We start from the raw sequence: 24,708 nt of genomic DNA, 5'->3' as shown, positions 1-24,708 counted from the left end.
TCTCAAAAAAAAAAAAAAAAAAAAAAAAAAAAAAAAAAAAAATGAGAGGACGCCACACCTTCACATGAATTCTTGTTGCTCACGCACCAGGAGATTCCCAGCGGAGGAGCCCCACGGGTCGCCAGCGCGACTCTTGTGACCGGCGAGGCGGTTTTGCCGGCGCCTTGGAGCGACGGTTCTTGGTGCAGAGTCGGAAAAGCACCATCAATCTTAACGCCGCTGATTTGGTCGGTGCAGTGGGTTGCTCAGATTTCGGCGCTGAGAATCAGTAAGTTGGACGTCCACTCAGAAACCTAATTACAAAGACGGTGAATTCAAAGACCACAGATGGATAAATTTATAACGAAGGGAGGAAAACGGCCAAAAAAGGCTGAGAATGCCCAAGATCAGAACGCCTCTCCCTCAGCGGGGGATCACAGTTCCTCATCAGCAACGGAACAAGGCTTGATGGAGAACGAGTGTGTTCCAATTACAGAAGCAGGCTTCAAAATGTGGATAATGAGAAACTTCTGTGAATTAAAAGAACTTGTTTTAACCCAATCTAAAGCAACTAAGAACTTTGAAAAAAGATTTGACGAAATGTTAACAAGAATACACAATTTAGAGAGGAATATAAGTGAATTGATGGAGCTGAAAAACACAATACGAGAACTTCGTGAAGTATGCACAAGTTTTAACAGCCGAATTGATCAAGCAGAAGAAAGGATATCAGAGGTCGAAGACCAACTCAATGAAATAAAACAAGAAGACAAGATTAGAGAAAAAAGGATACAAAGGAACGAGCAAAGTCTCCAAGAAATATGGGACTATGTGAAAAGACCCAATCTACGCTTGATAGGTGTACCTGAATGTGACGAAGAGAGTGAATCCAAGCTGGAAAATACGCTTCAGGACATTATTCAGGAAAATTTTCCCAGCCTAGTAAGGCAGGATAATATTCAACTCCGGGTAATACAGAGAACACCACAGAGATATTCCTCAAAAAGAGCAACTCCAAGGCACATAATCGTCAGATTCACCAGGGTTGAAATGAAGGAGAAAATACTAAGGGCAGCCAGAGAGAAAGGTCAGGTTACCCACAAAGGGAAGCCTATCAGACTTACAGCAGATCTCTCAGCAGAAACCCTACAAGCCAGAAGAGAGTGGGGGCCAATATTCAACATCCTTAAAGAAAAGAACTTTCAACCCAGAATTTCACATCCAGCCAAACTAAGCTTCACATGTGAAGGAAAAATAAAGTTTTTTGTGAATAAGCAAGCACTCAGAGATTTCATCACCACCAGGCCTGCTTTACAAGAGCTTCTGAAAGAACCACTACACATACGAAAGGAACAAACAGTATCAGCCTTTCTAAAAAAATTATCAAAAAGAGCATCAATATAATGAAGAATTTACATCAACTAATGGACAAAATAGCCAGCTAATGGCAGTATTAAACTCACATATATTATTATTAATTCTAAATTTAAATTGACTAAATCCCCCAATCCAAAGACAGGCAATTTGAATAAAAAACTAAAACCCATCAGTATGCTGCATCCAGATCCATCTCACATTCGAGGATACACAAAGATTCCAAACAAGGGATGGAGAAAGATTTACCAACCAAACAGAGCGCTAAAATAAATAAATAAAAAGCAGAAGTTACAATTAAGCAACAAAGATCAAAAGAAGCAAAGAAGGACATTATATAATGATAAAAGGATCAATGCAACAACAAGAAGAGCTAAAGATCCTAAATATATACGCACCCAATACAGGAATACGCAGACATACAAGACTTATAAAGAGACTTAGACTCCCACATAATAATAGTGGGAGACTTCAACATTAATATTAGACAGATCAATGAGACAGAAAATTAACAACGATATTCAGGACTTGAACTCAGATCTGGAACAAGTAAATGTAATTAACATTTATAGAACTTTGCACTTTAAACATACAAAATATACACTCTTATCAGTACCACATCATATCAACTTAGAAGTTTAAAAGAAATCTTGGTTGGCTCCTTGTTTGCTATTCTCTTCCCTCATTTTCTTTCATGTCTCCATTATTAAGGACAATTATAGGCATACCCATATTTAGACTGCATTCTAGCCCGGGCAATAAAGCAATACCCCCATCCTCTCTCCTTCTTCCTCTTTCTCTTTCTTCCTCTTCTAAAAAAAAAAAAAAAAAAAAAAAAAAAAAACCACCTTCTCAATGAAGCCTTTTTTTTTTTTTTTTTTTGAGGTAGGATCTCCCTTTGTCGCCTATGCTGGAGTGCTGCAGTGGCATAATCATAGCTCAAGCAGTCCTCTTGCCTGAGGCTCCTGATCTGCTAGGACTACAAGCGTGAGCTAATATGCTTGACTAAGTGTGTTTGGTTTTTTTAATTGTTATTTATTTATTATTTATTTTGAAACAGAGTCTCGCTCCGTTGCCAGGCGCCAGGCTGGAATGCAATGGCGCAATCTCGGCTCACTGAAACTTCCAACTCCCAGGTTCAAGCAATTCTCCTGCCTCAGCCTCCCTAGTAGCTGGGACTACAGGCACGTGCCACCATGCCCAGCTAATTTTTGTTTTTCGTTTTTGTTTTTGTTTTTGAGACGGAGTTTCGCTCTTGTTACCCAGGCTGGAGTGCAATGGCGCGATCTCGGCTCATCGCAACCTCCGCCTCCTGGGTTCAGGCAATTCTCTTGCCTCAGCCTCCTGAGTAGCTGGGATTACAGGCACGTGCCACCATGCCCAGCTAATTTTTGTATTTTTAGTAGAGACGGGGTTTCACCATGTTGACCAGAATGGTCTCTATGTCTTGACCTTGTGATCCACCTGCCTTGGCCTCCCAAAGTACTGGGATTACAGACATGAGCCACCACGCCCAGCCTGTGTTTGGTTTTTTTAAAACTTTTTTTTGGAGACCAAGATCTCACTCTGTTGTCCAGGCTAGCCTTGAACTCTGGCCTCAAGCAAGTAGTCCCAGGTACTTGAGAGGCTGAGACGGGAGGATCATTTGAGCTAGAGAGGTCAAGGCTACGGTGAACCATGATCATGCCACTGCACTCCAGCCTGGATGACAAAGTAAGACCCTGTCTCAAAAAAAAAAAAAAAAAAATCTGAGGATAGTTACGGATTTCTTTGTTCCTCCTCCATTCACGCTGCTTCATTTGACTAGTCTTTTTTTTTATAATTTTGTTTTTTTGCAACAGAGTTTCACTCTGTCACCAGGCTGGAGTACAGTGGCGTGATCTCAACTCACTGCAACCTCCGCTTCCCAGGTTCAAGCGATTCTCCTGCCTCAGCCTCCCAAGTGGCTGGAACTACAGGCATGTGCCACCTTGCCCAGCTAAATTTGACTAGTCTTCAAAACACAAAATCTGAGGTCAAATATAGCCCTTGAATCAGTAAAAAATGCTGTTGCCCTTTTATAATTGGGAGGAAGGTCCTGTGACACACCCACTCCCTAAGGGATTCCAGGTAGGAGTCACCCTGAATCCTTCGGGGAGGGGTGAGGAGCACTGTTCCATTTGAAGGGGTCTGCAAAGCCCATGCAGCAGGATCGCATGGACCTCCTCTTGATCACCAGCCTCACCAGGGCTGGAAAATATCCAGATATCCACTCACCCGATCTTTCACCCCAACTCAGGGTGACCTTATTACCATTTTCTGAACCCCCACTGCCCACCCAGAAAGAGTGGACAGCAAAGAGATGTACAACAGTCATCAACAGACATTTATTGAGCTCCTGATGTGTGCCAGGCCAGGCACCAAGGAGGAGTACACAGAGGTATTAGATAAGGTCCTGGCCCTCGAGGAACTTCTGGATGATCTGAGAAAAGAAAAGTAGATGGGCAGAAGCTTCTGTCAATCCCAGGCTTCTCCCCTCCCTCTGTGGTTTCAGGAAATGGAAGAGCCAGAAAGGTGTACCTTGGACAGTGTCCAAGACATACATGCACAGGCTACACACGTACAAGACACATGTGCAGAGTCCACGCCACTACAGGACACATGTACAGACACAAGGTGGGTATGTGTCACACGTGGGCAGGATTTATGTGCAGAGTCCATATGTGCATAGACCATGTGAGTATGGCACAAGAACTCCATCTCCCCAAGCCAGGCTGGAGAAATGGGGGGACGACCCCAGGGCTTCTCAAGGCCTCTCAAGGCTGAGGCTGGTACTGGCCCTCTGTGGCTGTGAAGAAGTCCTCCAGCACACTGCGCAGGTAGTCAAAGGTGGGCCGGTCGTCTGGGCGCTCCCTCCAACATTGCATCATAAGTTTGTACAGCTCCTCTGGACAGTTGTCAGGGCGCGGCATGCGGTAACCTCGCTCCAGGTTCTGAATCACCTCAGGGTTGGTCATCCCTAGGGGTTGACGGGAGAAAGGACATCAAGGCTCCAGGCACTGGAAGCCCGCAGGCAGGGGTAATGTTTGGAATATTTAACTGACACAGTGTAAGCACCAATCCAAAAGAATCCTGGTCTTCATCAATGGTAAGGCCACACTAGCGGTACTTGCTGAATGTCAGTCAGGCCACTTGTAGTGCCTGGTATAGATTATTCCCCCATTTTTTTTTTTTTTGGAGAAGGAGTTTCCCTCTTGTTGCCCAGGCTGGAGTGCAGTGGTGCAATCTCTGCATACTGAAACCTCCTCCTCCCAGGTTCAAGTGATTCTCCTGCCTCAGCCTCCCAGTGGCTGGGATTACAGACATGTGCCACCATGCCCAGCTAATTTTGTATTTTTAGTAGAGATGGGGTTTCTCTATGTTGGTCAGGCTGGTCAGGTGATCTGCCCACCTCAGCCTCCCAAAGTGCTGGGATTACAGGCATGAGCCACAACACTTGGCCGATTATTTACTTTAAAAAAAAAATTGTTTTACATAAGGGATCTCACTATGTTGCCCAAGCTGGAGTGCAGTGACTGCTCACAAGCACAATCATGGCACATTGCAGATATGAACTCCTGGGCTCAAGCAATCCTCTCACCTCAGCCTCCTAAATAGCTGGACAACAGGTGCATGCCACCACGACCAGTTCCCCTGGTACAGATTAAATGCTCAATAATACACACAAATCAGTTGTGGGACCTTGGGCAAGCCCAGTTTCCTTATTTAGAAAATAAATTCTGTTCCTACCTCACAGAATTGTTATGAGGATTGAATGAGATTGTGCACAGAAAGCATCAAATATAGTGCACAGGCCACACATGGTGGCTCACACCTATAATCCCAGCACTTTGGGAGGCCAAAGCAGGCAGATCACTTGAGGCCTGAAGTTCAAGACCAGCCTGACTAATATGGCAAAACCCCATCTCTACTAAAAATACAAAAATTAAGCAGGCATGGTGGTACATGCCTGTAGTCCCAGCTACTTGGGAGGCTGAGGCACAAGAATTGCTTGAACCTGGGAGGCAGAGGTGCAGAGGTTGTAGTGAGCTGAGACTGCGCCACTGCACTCCAACCTGAGCAACTGTAGCCAGACTTTTCTCTAAAAAAAAAAAATATATATATATATATATATATATATATATATACATATACACACATACACACACACACACACACACACACACATATAGCTGGGCAACAGAGAAAGACTCTGTCTAAAATAAATAAATAAAGGGCACCTGGGAATATTATTATTTGGTGGGAATGATGAGACGGTCAGGGTGCAGGGCAGGATGGGCACCCACAACCAAGGCAGTGGTGAGGTCTCTCCAGTTTTAAGACCAGGCACATGACATCTTGCATCAGGAAGCTACATGGACCCTGGGCCTCAGCAAAGTAGACCTTGCTTGGGGTTGCGAAGGTTTACCAAGCCCCTCCATGATGCAGATGAAATAGTCTTTGAAGTGGTTCCCTCCTTTTATGCTAGTCCTGGCCCCTCTGGCAGGCTTTTGGCACGTGGACCCCAAGAAGAGCTGCTCTGGAGAACTGCGTGATCACAGCAGTAACATAGCTCCCTCCGTCCCTGTTTCCAAATTGTCCATATAGTGTCTGGTTTTTCCTTCAGTCTTCTGAACAAAGACTGTGACAAGCAGTTCCCAAAGACCAAAACCTTATAGGATACTGACAAAATAGAAGTTTTGCTCCTGCGAAGCTTGGGACTAAAGCCTTGGGACCAGGCAGTCCACAGAGACCCTTCTTCCCCAGGACTTGGACAAGGGAGGCCTCTACCTATGGGACTCTCACATTTTAAAATTAAGGCATTGGAGGACATAGGCCACGGAACTAAACACCCATGGCCAGAGTCAAGGGTGCAAGCCCACAGGGCCCACAGATCACTTTGGATTGGCCCTGGAGTGCTTTTATTTATTTATTTGTACGTATGTATGTATGTATGTATGTATGTGTATACATATGTATTTTTGATATGGAGTCTCACTCCGTCACCCAGGTTGGAATGCAATGGTGAAATCTCAGCTCACTACAACCTCCACCTCCTGGGTTCAAGTAATTCTCCTGCCTCAGCCTCCTGAGTAGCTGGGACTACAGGTGCCCACCACCACGGCAGCTAATTTTTCTGTATTTTTAGGAGACACAAGGTTTTTGGCCAGGCTGGTCTCAAACTCCTGATCTCGTGATCTGCCGACCTCAGCCTCCCAAAGTACTGGGATTACAGGCATAAGCCATCGTACCCAGCCCCTAGAGTGCTTTTAAACAATTTGAATCAATTGCCAAAATTTGGAAATGAACAAATTTTTCTAAAACTCCAAGTTTTGGCTTCTCTTAAAAAAACAGAAGATCAATTGGGGAGGGGCGGGGGCGTGCCTTAATTGCGGCCATCTGCCGCACAGCTGCAAGTTTAACAAGGTCCCCATTTCTCCCCATTGTCTCCCTGACCCTAATGCTACATGTCAGTTGCCATTTATCATCATGCTTTCACTGCCTATCTTCTTCTAATAGAGACATTCCCTATGGAGTTGCCTCTGTGAGCACAGAGGAGGAGCAATGAGGACCCCTGGGAGGATAACTGGAGAGTATTTCCAGCCCCAGCATTACCAGTGGACGCTGGGTTCGGGTAAGCCCAGTGAAGGGAAGCCCCTCAGCTTTTCACCTGTCTCCAAGGTGTCTTTACCTTCCTAAGAGCAAGGGTCTGTTCACCTTGCTCTGGGGATGTGGGAGGTCTCTACAAATTTAGCCACTGTGCTCCATGGCCTCCTTACTCCTCTTCGCACTCCATTTCCTTTCCCCAGAGTTTCTTCGAAAGTTGGTTAAAAAAAAAAAAAAAAAAAAATCCATCCCTGTCTTGGCTGAATTCAGGGGTAAAGGGTTTTGTCCAGGAGATGGTGAGGGGCGTCAGTGTATTACTGATCATCTACTATGAGTCAGCCTCTTTTACAAATGATCTCTCAATTTTCTCTCTCTCTCTCTCTTTCTCTCTCTCTCTTTTTTGGTGTTTTGCTTGTTTGTTTTTGAGGCAAGGTCTCCCTCCGTTGCTCAGGCTGGAGTGCAATGGAGCAATCATGGCTCACTGCACCCTCAAACTCCTGAGCTCAAGCAATCCTCCCACCTCAGCCTCCCAAATAGCTGAAACTACAGATGTGTGCTACCATGCCCAGCTAATTTTTATTTTTTTGAGACAGCGTCTTGCTCTGTTGCCCTAGGCTGGAGTGCTATGGCATGGTCTTGGCTCACTACAACCTCTGCCTCCCTGTGTCAGGTGATCCTCCTTTCTCAGCCTCCTGAGTAGCTGGAACTACAGGCACATGCCACAAAACCTGGCTAATTTTTGTTTTTGTAGAGATGAGGTTTCAACATGTTGCCCAGCTGGTCTTAAACCCCTGGGCTCAAGTATTCCCCGACCTTGGTCTCCCAAGGTTCTGGGTATAGGCATGAGCCACTGTACCTGGCCTAGTCTCTTATCTCATATTTAACGATGGGAAAAAAAGGAATGATCAATCAAAGCCAAACAGAAAGTTAGCAGCAGTGGCGGATGTGCTAATAAAAGTTAGGCCTCGCCGGGCGCGGTGGCTCAAGCCTGTAATCCCAGCACTTTGGGAGGCCGAGGCAGGTGGATCACGAGGTCAAGAGATCGAGACCATCCTGGTCAACATGGTGAAACCCCGTCTCTACTAAAAATACAAAAAAAAATAGCTGGGCATGGTGGCACGTGCCTGTAATCCCAGCTACTCAGGAGGCTGAGGCAGGAGAATTGCCTGAACCCAGGAGGCGGAGGTTGCGGTGAGCCGAGGTCGCGCCATTGCACTCCAGCCTGAGTAACAAGAGCAACACTCCGTCTCAAAAAAAAAAAAAAAAAAGAAAAGAAAAGAAAAAAAAAGAAAAGTTAGGCCTCAGGCAGGATTGGGGCTCACACCTGTAATCCCAGCACTTTGGGAAGCCAAGGCGGGCAGATCACAAGGTCAGAAGATCCAGACAATCTTGGCTAACACAGTGAAACCTCGTCTGTACCAAAAACACAAAAAATTACCTGAGGGTAGTGGCAGGCACCTGCAGTCCCAGCTACTCGGGGGGCTGAGGCAGGAGAATCGCTTGAACCCGGCAGGTAGAGGTTGCAGTGAGCCAAGATCGTGCCACTGCACTCCAGCCTGGGCGACAGAGCAAGACTCCATCTCAAAAAAAAAAAAAAAAAAAAAAAAGATAGGCCTCTTGCTCCTGAGCTAGATCCTCTTCTACCATACTAGGCTGCCTGGGCCGGAACTAAAGAAAAGAGCTGGGGTCGGCCGGGCGCGGTGGCTCAAGCCTGTAATCCCAGCACTTTGGGAGGCCGAGGCGGGTGGATCACGAGGTCAAGAGATCGAGACCATCCTGGTCAACATGGTGAAACCCCGTCTCTACTAAAAATACAAAAAAATTAGCTGGGCATAGTGGCGCATGCCTGTAATCCCAGCTACTCAGGAGGCTGAGGCAGGAGAATTGCTTGAACCCAGGAGGCGGAGGTTGCGGTGAGCCGAGATCGCGCCATTGCACTCCAGCCTGGGTAACAAGAGCGAAACTCCGTCTCAAAAAAAAAAAAAAAAAAAAAAAAGAAAAGAGCTGGGGTTAGTAAAGAGAGATACAGAGATGGAAACCAGCCCTGGGAGATGTGGCATCTGCCTGAAGATGTTGGAGTCACACCCGTGAGAGGATAGAGGAGATGCAGCTACAAAGTTTCAGAATCTGAGACTGGAAAGAATTGAGTGGGAAGACATGGACTTGCTGCCCCTCCCATCGCCCTTTCAGTTCTTGCCTTTGGCTCTGACCTGGGTAAGGGATGCGGCCGTGGGTGACAATTTCCGTCATCAGGATCCCAAAAGACCACACATCTGACTTGATGGTGAATGTCCCGTAGTTAATGGCTTCTGGTGCTGTCCACTTAATGGGAAACTTGGCCCCTACGGAGGAGGCAGAGTGAGGTCACCTGGGTCTGCTGGGCCAGACCCTGTAGGGCCCAGACCATCCTTAAATCTCACACTTACCCTCCCTGGCTGTGTACTCGTTGTCCTCAATGAGGCGTGCTAGGCCAAAGTCTGCAATCTTGCAGCTCAGGGTGTCAGACACCAGAATGTTGGCAGCCCGCAGGTCACGATGAATATAATTCCTCTCTTCAAGGAATGCCATGCCTTCTACAATCTGCAGGCCAAACACAGATCAGCAGTCCTGAGCCAGATGTCCTCAAGCCACTGGCCTGTGCCCTTGCCCAGCCTCTCCTCAGTCTCCTTACTTGGGCTGCCATGTCCAAGAGTTTGTTGATGGTCAACTTGATGCCTGAAGGGGTCTTGAGAAAATCCACTAGACTCCCTGTGGGCAGAAGCAAGAGTTGCTGACCCAAGTTCTCCCAGGGGGAGGTCCCCAGACCCTTCTTCTCCAACTGGGCATCTAGAAGTGTGACTGACACATAAAAGGAAAAGTGGGCTGGGTGCAGTGGCTCATGCCTGTAATCCCAACACTTTTGGAGGCCGAGGTAGGCAGATCATCAGGTCAGGAGATCGAGACCATCCTAGCTAACACAGTGAAACCCTGTCTCTACTAAAAATACAAAAAATTAGCTGAGTCCCAGCTCCTCTGGATGCTGAGGCAGGAGAATCACTTAAACCTGGGAGGCAGAAGTTGCAGTGAGCCAAGGTTGTGCCACTGGACTCCAGCCTAGGCGACAGAGCGAGACTCCATCTCAAAAAAAAAAAAAGAAAAGAAAAGGTGGCCAGTTGCAGTGGCTCACGCCTGTAATCCTAACACTTTGGGAGACCAAGGTGGGTGGATCACCTGAGATCAGGAGTTCAAGACCAGCCTGGCCATCATGGTGAAACCCCATCTTTAAAAAAAAAAAAAAGAAAAGAAAAGAAAAGAAAAGGAAGAGTGGAGAGTGAGAATGGAGGAGTGTGTGTTCAGGGTAAGGATGTCCAGGATATGTAAAGGTTTTTTTCTGGAGGGGCTCCAGTAGAGCATGGTGGGAGAGAACTGTAGGTTTTTCATCATCAATAAGGTAGAACCCAGACTCCTCAACTAGTATCCAAAGTTCTGCATGGTCCACACTGATAGCTTCTTCTCTTTCCCCGACTCTGCCTTGACTTCAAACACTTTAACAATTTTGAGATCCTGCACTCAGACCACTAGGCTCTCACCTCAAAGCCTCTCTGCCTGCTAGAAAAATTCTACTTTTCCGGCCAGGTGTGGTGGCTCCTGCCTATAATCCCAGCACTTTGGGAGGCTAAAGCGGGCGGATCACCTGAGGTCAGGGGTTCGAGACCAGCCTGGACAGCAAGACGAAAACCTGTCTCCACTAAAAATACAAAAATTAGCTGGGCATAGTGGCATGTGCCTGTAGTCCCAGCTACTCAGGAGGCTGAGGCACGAGAATCACTTGAACCTAGGAGGGAGACGGAGGTTGCAGTGAGCTGAGATCTCACTCCAACCTGGAGGACAGAGTGAGACTCAAAAAAGAAAAAAAAGATACGCATGACATCATCTATTTGCCATTTCCCATTAGCCAATGAACAGCTTGTTTCCCTTCCTGGAAGAGGAACAGATCTTACACTGTCAGAGCCACATAACAGCAACAAACTTATTGATCAGTTACTATGATAGCCATAGTTTTGTTTTGTGTGTGTGTGTGTGTGTGTGCTTTTTTTTTCCCCCCACGTTTTTTAGGGACAAAGTCTCAATCTGTTACCCAGGTTGGAGTACAGAGGTGCAATTACAGCTCACTTCAACCTCAACCTCCTTGACTCAAGCGATCCTCCCACCTCAGCCTCCCAAGTAGCTGGAACTACAGGCATACACCACCACACCCGGCTAATTTTTGAAATCTTTTTGTAGAAATGAGGTCTCACTATGTTGCAGACTAGTCTTGAACTTCTGGGCTTAAGTGATCCACCCACCTTGTCCTCCAAAAGTGCTGGGGTTTTAGGCTTGAGCCACTGCACCTGGAAGTTAGCATAGTTCTAATTGTTCTATACATATTAATTCTTTCATCCTCACAAGACCCTATGAGGAAGTTACTAATGCATTATTGTAGTAGGAAACCACAGCAGAGAGACATGATGTAATTATCATGAAGCCATACAATCATGATGCCAGCACTTTGGGAGACCGAAGCGGGTGGATCACTTGAAGTTAGGAGTTCAAGACCAGCCTGGCCAACATGGTGAAACCCCATCTCTACTAAAAATAACAAAAATTAGCCAGGCGTGGTGGCAGGCACCTGTAATCCCAGCTACTCAGGAGGCTAAGAGAGGAGAATTGCTTAAATCCAGGAGGCAGAGGTTTCAGTGAGCTGAGATTGCACCACTGCACTCCAGCCTGGGTGACAGAGTGAGAGTCCATCTCAAAAAAAAAAAAATCATGAAGCCAGGATTCTGACTCAGGCATTCAGACTCTAGAGGCCTTGATGAATACTCTGTATTATTTCTGGTGCACCCATTTAGATTTCTGCTGGTATACTTGGGGAAATTGAGCACCAGAGACAGTACAGACTCTTGGCCTGTCACACAGGAAATTAGTGTGAACAAAGCTGAGGCTAGAAACTCGTATGGGTCTTCCTGGGGCTCTCGCTCTGTCCAGTAACAGACCAGGACGGGTGCAGGGATAGGAGGCTCACTCGGAACTGAAACAGAGGGCTTCCCAAGGCTCAGGGTCAGAAGGGAGAGAAACTGGGCTGGGGACTCACGCGCTTTCTGAGATCAAGCATCCTGAGATCAAGGCAGGGCTTTGAAGAAGGCAAACAGAACGGTAGGTCAGGGAGGACTGGGGTGAATGGTCTTCCAAAACATTCTTGCCACCTTAGGCTGGCCCCCAGACAGGATCAGAGGATACACCCTTCTTCTCATGTCTGGAGGTGAGTCTTTAGGGGCCAGGAAAGCTTGAGAAACCCTTACTGCTTGAGCTTTGAGCCAGAAGAAAAGGTGTATTTCCACCCTCCAGCAGGGAAGGTGGGGAGAGCAGAGTCCCCCCGCGGCAACTCGGGCGGCACCCACCATTCTCCATGTACTCAGTGATGATGTAGATGGGCTCCTCGGTGACCACAGCGTAGAGCCGAACCAGCCGCTTGTGTTGCAGCTGCTTCATGAGGTTGGCCTCCGCCAGGAAGGCATCCGGGGACATGCTGCCCTGCTTCAGGCTCTTCACCGCCACCTTCGTGTGCTCGTTGTAGTACCCTGGGTCAGGGGAGGGAAGGAGTGGGAGGGTCGCCAGGCAGCTGTCCTGGGACTCTCACCACCTCTGCAGCCCCTCCTGTTCCCCCCTTCCCAGGCAGTCCTGGAGGCCACACTCACCCATCCACACCTCCCCGAACTGTCCAGCCCCCAGCCGCTCCACCAGCTTCAGCGTCTCCCGGGGAACCTCCCACTCGTCCTCCCACCAGGGCTTCTGGGGCTTCTGGGTCTGACAGGGGCGGCTCAGCCGTGTGCACAACCCATCTGAAGCATCTGCGAGGACAAGGGAGTGGGGAAGGCGGTCTCGTATTGAAACTGCCTCCGCCACTTCTCCAAGCTCCCATCTAGAAAAACCACCTCCCCCACTTCTCCAAGCCCCCATCCAGGGGAAGTGGATTAGCAGGCAGGTGTGGGGCTGTCACCCAAACACTTGGGGCCGTAGGGTGCTGCTCCACACCTCACCCACTGCGGGGAATGGAGGAGCGAATCGAAAGATGGTTGGGGGACACCCGAGGGGGACTGAGGGAAGATGGGCCGATAGGGTACGGGGAAGGGGTCCCGCCAGGCTCACTGGTGTAATGGCGGACTAGTTCATGCAAGCCGGAAAAAGTGATTCGCGGGGAGATGTAGAAGCCACCGTTGTCCAGATTACGGATCTTGTAATGTTTTACCACCTCTCCCTGGTTCTGGTCGAAGTCCCGGACCGACAGTGAAAACGATCCTGAATGAATGGATGGATGGATAAAGGAACGAAAGAACGCAGAGTCTGGCCGGCCACCACAGCCCGCACCTCGGGCTGACCCTGCACGCCCCACTCCGGCTCACCCCGCGGCCCCACCTCGGGCTCACCCCACGCGCCCCCCTCTGGCTCACCCCGCGGCCCCCACCCCCGCGCCGGGTCCAGGCCGCCGCCCGCTCACCCGCGGTGCTCTCGCTCTCCCGGATGAGGAAGGAGCCGTGAGTGTTCCCGGGCGCCAGGAGCTGCCGCTCCGCGTCCTTGCGGCTCAGGTTCTTGAAGAACCAGCTGTGCAGGGCGGAAGCGAACGCAGGCCGTCGGCTGTTGTCGAATCTTCCTCCGTGGCCTCAAGCCTTCACCGCCACCCCAGGCCCACTCCCTGCTCCAGGATCCCTAGATCTGCTCCCATCCTCCCTCCACGACGAGACCTCACTCACGGTTCGGGCTCCAGGCTATTCGCTTTGGCCACAAAATTGAAGGGGACGAAGCCTTCCTGGCCGGTGGTCAGGGACTGCGCCTTCCACCACTCGCCGTTCCTGCGCACGGAGGCGGGTCAGTGCGGCCCACTCAGCCTTCGATCTGCGGCCATCCCTCAAAGACCCCCCCGCAACCCTTAAACCAGCCTCCCCGAACCCTGGCTCGCACTCCTGAGCCTCCAATTTTGTCCCAAGGGCGGCCACCCTAGACGGTCGCGGGCCGCAGGAGGGCTGCGGTACCGGAGATCCCGGCTCCCTCCCGGATTCCCCAGAGCGAGGTGGTCAGGGACTCACTGCTCCAGGATGCGGAGGTGTTCCCCCTTCTCAAAGCCCAGGTCTCCGTCGTGAGAGGGCTTGTAGCTGTGCAGGGCGATAACCAGGTTGTCTGTAAAGACAAGGGGCGTCAGGGAGATGGGCAGGAAGCCTGGAGTTACGGGGCAGGCGACAAGGAAGGCAGGACAGGGGAGAGAGTAGGTGGGGAGGAGGTGGAAGCCGACAGCCAGGGATCCGCAGGCCTTGTTTTTCAAGCCCTGCTGCCTGGGGTCACCTTGCAGTGGGGAGGCCGGCGGATTGGAGCCCTCGTAGCGGACCAGTGGGTCCCGCACCTCAGAGCCGTTTCGGAAGAGCAGCTGTCGGGTGGGGGGGTGAAGAGTGGAGTCAGAGAGCAGAAGACTGGATCAGACCCTGGCCCCCTTCCCCTCTGCTCTCAGCCTCTGAGGCCTGGTTGGGTCTTTTCCCTGAATTGACCAACTACTTGCTGTGTGATCTTAAGAGAGTCCCTTTCCCTCTATAGGCCTCTTTTCCTTTCCTGTATTCCAGGGGAGAGGGCCGCTCTGTTCTTTCAAGGGCCTGTAGTGCTGGTCATTTCTTCCTCCTGGGTTGCATGGTCTACCCAACTCCCTCACCAAGGCCCCTGTCTTGCCTCTTACCGTGGCCTTGCCATCCAGTGGGACTATGGGATAATGGCAGTTCTCACACACATCGATGTTCTCCATCCAGTCATCTTCCAGGTGTGAGCTGCAGCCACAGCCCATGGTCCCTGAGAGAATGGAGAAGGGGCTGAAGGGGCTCCCCCAAGGTCTGCTCCCCCAGCATCAGACATCATGGGGCCTTGCCCTGGAAAGTTCCAAAAGTACCTGAGATCGTGAGATCCTGGGATCTCCATTCACCAGCCACAGGAAAGCTAAAACAGGGGGTCCCAGCTCCAAACCGGTGCTCCCTCTGAGCCCTCGGGGTACAAGTAAATTCACACAAGTCCCCTGAGCCCTAGCCCCACCCTCCCACCTGGGATGGGCAAACCGCCACAGGCACCTTTGTTAGTCTAGTTACCCACTTCCTGCCTCTGCCCCCTCCCTTTCCCTCTGCTGGTACCGGTGTCTGTAGGGACGACTATGTCCTAAAGATGACACACACTTCCCCAAGCCTGGGGGAGACCTCACTCCATCAGACTCTCCCTTACTGGAGAGATGTGCATGCCCCACCTCCTTTTATAATTCCCCTGTCTAGCCGAGGAGGCTGAGAAAGAGACTTCCACTCCCAAGGTCTGCCATCAGGCCCCCCGTTCCCCACACATCCCCACAGTCACCTCGCAGCGTTTCTTCAAACACGGGCCTGCTCCTCCCCAGCACAAAACCCCCCAGTGACTCTGTGGGCCATAACTTTTTTTGGTTTATTTGCCTGTTTAAGCAGTGGAACTTTTTTGTCTGATGAAATCAAGCAGAACTCCATAGATAAGGTGATAAAAGTGGGCCTGTTTTGCCTGAAGCAGAGTGAGGGCCTTGCTTTGAAGCTCTTGGAGTCCTCACAGCTCCTCCTTCTCTAGGGCGGCTCCTTAGAGTGCTTGGAAAGCCCTGTCCTCGAATAAAGTTGAATGTTCCATGCATTCCAGACCTCGCATATCAGGATCAAATCTACCTCCGAAGTCCATTCTGCTACACACACACACTCTCTCACACACACTTACACACACCCTATATACACACACACCCCCTACACACACACAGGCACCCACTACTCCACCCCCCACACAGAGGCATACACACACACACACACACACACTGTCACCCACACACTCTCTCTCTCACACACACAGGCACTCTACCCCACCCCCCACACAAACGCATCTACAATCATACACCCAGGCACACACACACACATACTCACATACACACACTCACCCCCGCACAGGCATTCCCCCAGACACACACTCACACACAGATTCATCCCTCCAACACAAAGGAACCCCCACACACATACTCATGTAAACACATACACTCATCCCCCCACAAATATCCACACACACAGACACACACACACTCACACACTCACACACAGATATCCATACACATATTCACATACACACCCTATACACACAGCACCTACACCCATGAACACACACATCCACATCCACACACATGCAAAGGAATCCACACCCACACAAATGCACTCATCCAATGCACACTCACACATACACTATCCCTCCCACACACACATTCATACACACACAGGCACCTCCACACTAACACAAACATATACAGGCACCCCCACACATTCACCAATACCCATGCACACACACACACACACACTCACGTCCCCAGACACACACACACAGGCACTGGCATCCCCTCCACACACACCCCCACACACCCATACTCACACACAAATACACACACACATAGAGGCACCACATACACACACACACACACACACACACACACACACACACACACAGCCTGTGTTCTGAACTAGTTTTGCCTTTCCCAAACACCCCATGCTATTTTCTTACTTCATGCCTTTGTACTTGTGGTTCCCCGTGCTTTGAAATGCTCTCTCTCTCTTCCTCTCTCCCTGTCTCACTCTCTCTCTTGAGACAGGGTTTCCCTCCCTTGCCCAGGCTGGAGTGCAGTGGCACAGTCCCTTTAGACCTCCTGGGCTCAAGCAATCTTCTCACCTCAACCTCCCCAGGAGCTGACACCAAAGGTGTGCACCATCATGCTCAGCTGATTATTTTTTCCTAGAGATGAGGTCTCACTATGTCGCTCAGTCTGGTCTCGAACTCCTGGGCTCAAGCAATCCTCCTGCATTGGCCTCCCAAGGTGCTAGGATTACAGGCATGTGCCACCATGCCCGGTGGCATGCTCTGTTTTGTCTACCTGCCAAATTCTAACAGACTTCAAGACTCAACTCAAATATTACTTTTCTTTTTTTTTTTCTGCAACCTCTGTTTCCCAGGTTCAAGCAATTCTCCTGCCTCAGCCTCCTGAGTAGTTGGGATTACAGGCATTCACCATCATGCCTCATTAACTTTTGTATGTTTAGTGGAGACAGGGTTTCACCATGTTGTCCAGGTTGTTCTCGATTTCCTGGCCTCAAGTGATCCTCCTGCCTCAGCCTCCTAAAGTGCTGGGATTACAGGCATGAGCTGCCATGCCTGGCTAAACCTCTGATTTTAGATGAGCAAACTGAGGCCCACAGAGGCATGCGTAAAGTCACACAACCTATCTGGGGTAGAGTAAAGCCGGAGTTGCTGGCCAGGTGTGGTGGTTCACATCTGTAATCCCAGCACTTTGGGAGACTGAAGAAGTAGGATCATTTAAACTCAGAAGTTCCAGACTAGCCTGGGCAACATAGTGAAACCTCATCTCTAGAAAAAAATTTAAAAATTAGCCAGGTGTCACCACACCTGGTGCTTGGGAGGCTGAGGCAGAAAGATCACTTGAGCCTAGGACGTCAATGAGCTATGATTGTGCCACTGCACTCCAGCCTGGGTGACAAAAAAAAAAAAGCAGGCCAGACACAATGGCTCATGCCAGTAATCCCAGAACTTTGGGAGGCCATGGCGGGTAGATCTCCTGAGGTCAGGAGTTCAACACCGGCCTGACCAACATGGTGAAACCCCATCTCTACTAAAAATACAAACTTAGCCGTGCGTGGTGGCACATGCCTGTAATCCCAGCTACTCAGGAGGCTGAGGCAGGAGACTTACTTGAACCCAGGAGGCGGAGGTTGTGGTGAGCTGAGATTGTGCCATTGCACTCCAGCCTTGGCAACAAGATCGAAACTCCATCTCAAAAAAAAAAGCAAGCAGGCCAGGCATGGTGGCTCATGCCTATTATACCAGCATTTTGGGAGGCCAAGGTGGGTGGATCACTTGGGGTCAGAAGTTCGAGACTAGCCTGGCCAACATGGGGAAACCCCCTTCTCTACTAAAAATACAAAATAATAATAATAATTAGCTGGGTATGGTGGCATACACCTGTAATCCCAGCTACTTGGGAGGCTGAGGCAGGAGAATCGCTTGAAAACAGGAGGTGGAGGTTGCAGTGAGCTGAGATCCTGCCACTTCCACTGCACTCTGTATTCCAACCTGGATGACAGAAACTCCGTCTAAAAAAAGAAATCAGCCGGGCGCGGTGGCTCAAGCCTGTAATCCCAGCACTTTGGGAGGCCAAGGCGGGTGGATCACAAGGTCGAGAGATTGAGACCAACCTGGTCAACATGGTGAAACCCCGTCTCTACTAAAAATACAAAAAATTAGCTGGGCATGGTGGCGCGTGCCTATAATCCCAGCTACTCAGGAGGCTGAGGCAGGAGAATTGCCTGAACCCAGGAGGCGTAGGTTGCGGTGAGCCGAGATCGCGCCATTGCATTCCAGCCTGGGTAACAAGAGCAAAACTCCGTCTCAAAAGAAAAAAAAAAAAAAAAAGAAAGAAATCAAATTCATTCTGGGTGTAAGCGGAGGCGGGGAGCAATTGAAGTTTCTCATTAGCAAAAATCAGAAGACTGGCCCCAAAGTTAGAAACCTAAGTTCAAACAGTGGTTTTGACACTTACTGTATAGCTTTGCTGAAATCATTCCTCCTAAGCCTCACTTTTCCTCTCTGTCAAGTGGGGCTCTTCATCCATTTCTTGTAAGCTCCATAAATGTTAGCTTAGTTTAGTGCTTAGAAACACTTTCACCAGTGCATATTCTGTCTACTGACTCCTGCTTTGGAAAGTGGGAGAATGGGCCTGAATAATTAATCTCCTTTGCTTTAGACTTTCTTTCTTTCTTTTTCTTTCTTCTTTCTTTCTTTCTCTTTCTTTTTTCTTTCTATCTCTCTCTCCTCTCTCTCTCTCTCTCTCTCTCTCTCTTTTTCTTTTTTTTATAGACAGAATCTCGGCCAGTCATGGTGGTTCATGCTTATAATTCCAGCACTTCGTCTTAATTTTTTTTTTTTAGAGATGGGATTTCACCCTGTTGGCCAGGCTGGTCTTGAACTCCTGACCTTAGGGGATCCACCCACATTGGCCTCCCAGAGTGCTGGGATTACAGACGTGAGCCACCTCACCCAGCCAATGCCAGCACTTTGGAAGGCAGAGGCAGGCGGATCACAAGGTCAGGAGTTCCAAACCAGCCTGGCCAACATGGTGAAACCCCGTCTCCACTAAACATACAAAAGTTAGTGGGGCGTGGTGGGGCATGCCTGTAATCCCAGCTACTCAGGAGGCTGAGTCAAGAGAATTGTTTGAACCTGGGAAAAGACGTAGTGAGCATACTGTTATTTTTGATATTCATAGAGCCTTTGGAAACCACAGGTTGGTAGTGTCGTAAAGAGAATATCAGCCGGGCGCGGTGGCTTAAGCCTGTAATCCCAGCACTTTGGGAGGCTGAGGCGGGTGGATCACGAGGTCGAGAGATCGAGACCATCTTGGTCAACATGGTGAAGATACAAAAAATTAGCTGGGCATGGTGGCACGTGCCTGTAATCCCAGCTACTCAGGAGGCTGAGGCAGGAGAATTGCCTGAGCCCAGGAGGCGGAGGTTGCGGTGAGCCAAGATCGCGCCATTGCACTCCAGCCTGGGTAACAAGAGCGAAACTCCGTCTCAAAAAATAATAATAATAATAATAATAAGAGAATATCAACATCAGATGGAATGTGGACTTAGACCAGTAAGGTCCCTTCCACGATTGACATTCTTGGAGGCTTTAGCAAAAGGCAAGAGAAAGATTGTAAAAGTTTGAGGTTAAGAAGAGGTAATGTGGCCAGGCGCGGTGGCTCAAGCCTGTAATCCCAGTACTTTGGGAGGCCGAGGCGGGTGGATTACGAGGTCAAGAGATCGAGACCATCCTGATCAACATGGTGAAACCCCGTCTCTACTAAAAATACAAAAAATTAGCTGGGCATGGTTGTGCGTGCCTGTAATCCCAGCTACTCAGGAGGCTGAGGCAAGAGAATCGCCTGAACCCAGGAGGCGGAGGTTGCGGTGAGCCGAGATCGTGCCATTGCACTCCAGCCTGGGTAACAAGAGCGAAACTCCGTCTCAAAAAAAAAAAAAAAAAAGAAGAGGTAATGTACAGGAAGAAGGGAGAGCTGGAGAAGAAGAAGGAAGAGAAGGTGAAGGAAAGTGAGGGGGAGAGGGAGGGGATGGGAGAGGAAGGGGAGGAGGAGGAGGAGGAGAAGGAAAGGGTACAGTAGCTCAGGCCTGTAATCCCAGCACTTTTGGAGGCTGAGGCAGGAGGATCTCTTGAGTCCAGGAATTAGAGATCAGCCTGGGTAACATAGTGAGGGCTTACTGCTATAAAAAATTTTAAAATAGGCCAGGCGCGGTGGCTCACGCCTGTAATCCAAGCACTTTGGAGGCCAAGGCAGGCGGATCACCTGAGGTCGGGAGTTCAAGACCAGCCTGACCAACATGGTGAAACCCTGTCTTAAAAAAGAAAGAAAAAGAAAGAAAAAGAAAGAAAGAAAGAAAGAAAGAAAGAAAGAAAGAGTAGCAGGGCAGGGCCGGGCATGGTGGCTCACACCTGTAATCCCAGCACTTTGGGAGGCCAAGGAGGGTAGATCAGGAATTCAAGACCAGCCTGGCCAACCTGGTGAAACCCCGTCTCTACTAAAAATACAAAATTTAGTCAGGTGTGGTGGTGGGTGCCTGTAATCCCAGCTACTCGGGAGGCTGAGGCAGAGATTTGCTTGAACCCAGGAGGTGGAGGTTGCAGTGAGCCAAGATCATGCCACTGCACTTCAGCCTGGGCAACAGAGCAAGACTCCATCTAAAAAAAAAAAAAAAAAAAAAAATTAGCAAGACATGGTGGTGCACCCCTGTAGTCCTGGCTACTTGGGAGGCTGAAGGGGGAGGATCACTTGAGCCTGGGAGGTTAAGGCTGCAGTGAGCCATGAACACACCACTGCACTCCAGCCTGGATGACAGAGGAAGAGAGAGACACCCTGTCTCAAAACAAGGCTGGGTGCTGTGGCTCCTGTCTGTAATCCCTTTGGAAGATCCAGGCAGGAGAATTGCCAGGAATTTGAGACCAGCCTGGGCAACATAGCAAGACTCAGTCTCTATTTAAAGGGAAAAAAAAGAAGAAGAGGAAGAGGAAGAAGAAGAAGGAAGAAGAAAGAAGAAGGGGGAGGCGGCAGAAGAGAAGGGTAAGCTAGAGTGCAGCAGTGAGAGCCAGCCAGTAGGAGGCGCAGAAGGAATCTAGGTTGGAGATTACAGGGCTGGAAGCTGGTACCTGGTCCAGGCTGGGGTCAGGTGGGGAGGGAAAAGGAACCACAAGGCCTTGGGCTAGGATCCAGGAGAGCATGCAAAGCAGGTCCTATATCCTGGACTGAATTTAGAGCCAGAAAGTCCCTGACTTAAGACTGGGCCAAGGGCCGGGCGCGGTGGCTCCAGCCTGTAATCCCAGCACTTTGGGAGGCCGAGGCAGGCGGATCACAAAGTCAGGAGTTTGAGACCAGCCTAACCAATATGGTGAAACCCCAACTCTACTAAAAATACAAAAAAAAAAATTAGCTGGGCCTGTGTGGCACCCACCTGTAATCCCAGTTACTTGGGAGGCTGAGGCAGAAGAATCGCTTGAACCCGGGAGGCGGAGGTTGCAGTGAGCCAAGGCCACTGCGCTCCAGCCTGGGTGACAGAGCAAGACTCCATCTCAAAAAAAAAAAAAAAAAAAAAAAAGACTAGGCCAAAAGTGAGAAAAAGTCAGGCAATGTTAAATTAAGATCAGAGTAACTCCAGCTTTTCAGGGTATCTGGCCCCTGCTGTTTTCTCTATGGCCCCCCAGCTGCAGGTGACAGATCTTGCCCTCTATAAGCATGTGAGCTTTGGAGGATAGGGCCTGGCAGCAATCGTAAGACCACAGAATCTAGCAATGCCAGAAAATTTTGTGATCAGACGGTCCCAGCCTGAAGTTTACATGCTCCCAGGAAGTCCCAGACTAGTGCCAGAGGCCCCTACACTACTTCAATATTTCAAAAATCTGAAAGGAAATTGTACTATACTTTGTTTCTTATTTTGACAAATTTTATTATTTATTTCTTCAATGCATACTTAATTCAATCTCTGATTACAATTTATTTTTGTCTTTTTTTTTTTTTTTTTTTTAGTAAGACAGGGTTTCACCATGTTGGTCAGGCTGGTCTTGTACTCCGGACCTCAGGTAATCTGCCAGCCTTGGTCTCCAAAGTGCTTGGATTACAGGTGTGAGCCACCACGCCCGGTCTATTTCTATTTTTGTTTTTTGTTTTTTTTTTTTTTGAGACGGAGTTTCGCTCTTGTTACCCAGGCTGGAGTGCAATGGCGCGATCTCGGCTCACCGCAACCTCCGCCTCCTGGGTTCAGGCAATTCTCCTGCCTCAGCCTCCTGAGTAGCTGGGATTACAGGCACGCGCCACCATGCCCAGCTAATTTTTTTTTTGTATTTTTAGTAGACACGGGGTTTCACCATGTTGACCAGTTTGGTCTCAATCTCTCGACCTTGTGATCCACCCGCCTCGGCCTCCCAAAGTGCTGGGATTACAGGCTTGAGCCACCGCGCCCGGCTTATTTTTGTCTTTTAAGATAAAGTCTCACTCTGTCACCCAGGCTGAAGTACAGTGGAGCCATCTCGACTCACTGTAACCTCAGCCTCCCAGGTTCAAGCGATTGCCTACGTCAGCCTCCTGAGCAGCTAGGATTACAGGAACGTGCCATCATGCCCAGCTAATTTTTGTATTTTTTTTTTGAGACAGAGTTTCGCTCTTGTTGCCCAGGCTGGAGTGCAATGGCACGATCTCCGCTCACTACAACCTCCACCTCTTGGGTTCAAGCGATTCTCTGGCCTCAGCCTCCTGAGTAGCTGGGATTATAGGCATGTGCCACCATGCCCAGCTAATTTTGTATTTTTAGTAGAGATTGGGTTTCTCCATATTGGTCAGGCTGGTCTCAAACTCCTGACCTCAGGTGATCTGCCCACCTTGGCCTCCCAAAGTGCTGGGATTACAGGCATGAGCCACCACACTCGGCCAATTTTTTGTTGTCATTCATTTTGAGATGGAGTCTCACTCTGTCACCCAGGCTAGAGAGCAATGCCGTGGTCTCAGCTCACTGCAACCTCCGCCTCCCAGGTCTAAGTGATTCTCTTGCCTCCTGAGTAGCTGGAACTGCAGGTATGCACCACCACACCCAGCTAATTTTTGTAGTTTTAGTAGATACAGCATTTCACCATGTTGGCCAAGCTGGTCTCGAATTCCTGACCTCATCATCTGCCTGCCTCAGCCTCCCAAAGTTCTGGGATTACAGGCATGATCCACCTCGCCCAGCCAACTGGTCAATTTTTGTATTTTCAGTAGAGATGGGGTTTCACCATGTTGTCCAATCTGGTCTTAAACTCCTGACCTCAGGTGATCCACCTGCCTCGGCCTCCCAAACTGCTAGGATTACAAGCAGGAGCCACTGTGCCTGGCCAAATCTTTGACTGAAATTTAAACTCGAGGCCAGGTACGGTGACTCACACCTGTAATCTCAGCACTTTGGGAGGCTGAGGAGAGAGGATCACTTGTGCCAGGAGTTTGAGATCAGCCTGGGCAATGTGGTGAGACCCTTTCTCTATTAAAAAAAAATGTTTTAACTTGAAAACAAGAAAGTTGGCATCTAAATGAGGTAACTTTAAAATCATGAGATCCATGAGGGGAAGAGGAAGTATAGAACAGAGAATGGCAAACAACACCTTGTCTTCATGAGAGTTTAGGAGACACTAATACAACCCACCAGCCTCATTTTAAAGATGGAGAAGCTGAGCCGGGCGTGGTGGCTCAAGCCTGTAATCCCAGCACTTTGGGAGGCCGAGATGGATGGATCACGAGCTCAAGAGATCGAGACCATCCTGGTCAACATGGTGAAACCCCGTCTCTACTAAAAATACAAAAAATTAGCTGGGCATGGTGGCGCATGCCTGTAATCCCAGCTACTCAGAAGGCTGAGGCAGGAGAATTGCCTGAACCCAGGAGGTGGAGGTTGCGGTGAGCCGAGATCGCGCCATTGCACTCCAGCCTGGGTAACAAGAGTGAAACTCCGTCTCAAAAAAAAAAAAAAAAAAAAAAAATGGAGAAGCTGGAGAAAAGAGAGGTTAAGTGGTTATCCCAATAACACACTGAGGGTTCCTGGCAGACACAAAACTCAAATCAAAACCTTACATCCTTTTTTATTTTAGATGAGGTCTCACTACGTTGTCCTGGCTGGTCTCCAACTCCTGGGCTCAAGTGCTCCTCTCACCTCAGCCTCCCAATAGCTGGGATTGCTGGCACATGCTTGGCTTGGCTCCTACCTCCTACATCCTTTTTTTTTTTTTTTTTTTTTTTTGAGATGGAGTCTTGCTCTGTAGCTGCAGTGGTGCGATCTTCAGCTTACTGCAACCTCTGCCTCCTGGGTTCAAATGATTCTTTGCCTCAGCCTCCCGAGTAGCTGGGATAACAGATGTGTGTCACCATACCTTTTTTTTTTTGTATTTTTATTTTTGTGTTTAGTATTTATTTTGTATTTAGTATTTGTATTTTGTATTTTTAGTAGAGACAAGGTTTCACCATCTTGGCCAGGCTGGTCTTGAACTCCTGACATCGTGATCCACCCACCTTGGCCTCCCAAAGTGCTAGGATTACAGGTGCAAGCCACTGCACCT

The 24,708-nt window shown here is 49.1% G+C and overlaps 1 protein-coding gene across 4 annotated transcripts in view; it reads right to left on the bottom strand.

The window, feature by feature from the left end:
• Positions 1 to 3,700: 3,700 nt before the first annotated feature.
• The window catches only part of LCK (LCK proto-oncogene, Src family tyrosine kinase), a 38,915-nt gene continuing 17,907 nt past the window's right edge, over positions 3,701 to 24,708 (bottom strand). The window contains exons 1-13 of one of the 4 annotated variants that reach the window (XM_003937568.3): positions 14,924 to 24,016; positions 14,717 to 14,826; positions 14,335 to 14,416; positions 14,082 to 14,172; positions 13,749 to 13,847; positions 13,496 to 13,599; positions 13,147 to 13,296; positions 12,696 to 12,848; positions 12,399 to 12,578; positions 9,650 to 9,726; positions 9,405 to 9,558; positions 9,189 to 9,320; positions 3,701 to 4,351 (exon numbers count right to left, since the gene is read on the bottom strand). In XM_003937568.3, coding sequence (XP_003937617.1) covers positions 4,149 to 4,351; positions 9,189 to 9,320; positions 9,405 to 9,558; positions 9,650 to 9,726; positions 12,399 to 12,578; positions 12,696 to 12,848; positions 13,147 to 13,296; positions 13,496 to 13,599; positions 13,749 to 13,847; positions 14,082 to 14,172; positions 14,335 to 14,416; positions 14,717 to 14,821 — 1,530 coding nt within the window. In that variant the 5' untranslated portion in view covers positions 14,822 to 14,826; positions 14,924 to 24,016 and the 3' untranslated portion in view covers positions 3,701 to 4,148. Of the gene's footprint in view, positions 4,352 to 9,188; positions 9,321 to 9,404; positions 9,559 to 9,649; positions 9,727 to 12,398; positions 12,579 to 12,695; positions 12,849 to 13,146; positions 13,297 to 13,495; positions 13,600 to 13,748; positions 13,848 to 14,081; positions 14,417 to 14,716; positions 14,827 to 14,923; positions 24,028 to 24,708 lie in introns of those variants that run through there. The other 3 variants (XM_003937567.3, XM_074380454.1, XM_010348134.2) reach the window with 3 other exon arrangements.

Source organism: Saimiri boliviensis, chromosome 11 (genome assembly GCF_048565385.1).
Source record: "Saimiri boliviensis isolate mSaiBol1 chromosome 11, mSaiBol1.pri, whole genome shotgun sequence".
Classification (NCBI taxonomy): Eukaryota; Metazoa; Chordata; class Mammalia; order Primates; family Cebidae; genus Saimiri; species Saimiri boliviensis.
This window is presented reverse-complemented; position numbering and strand designations above follow the sequence as displayed.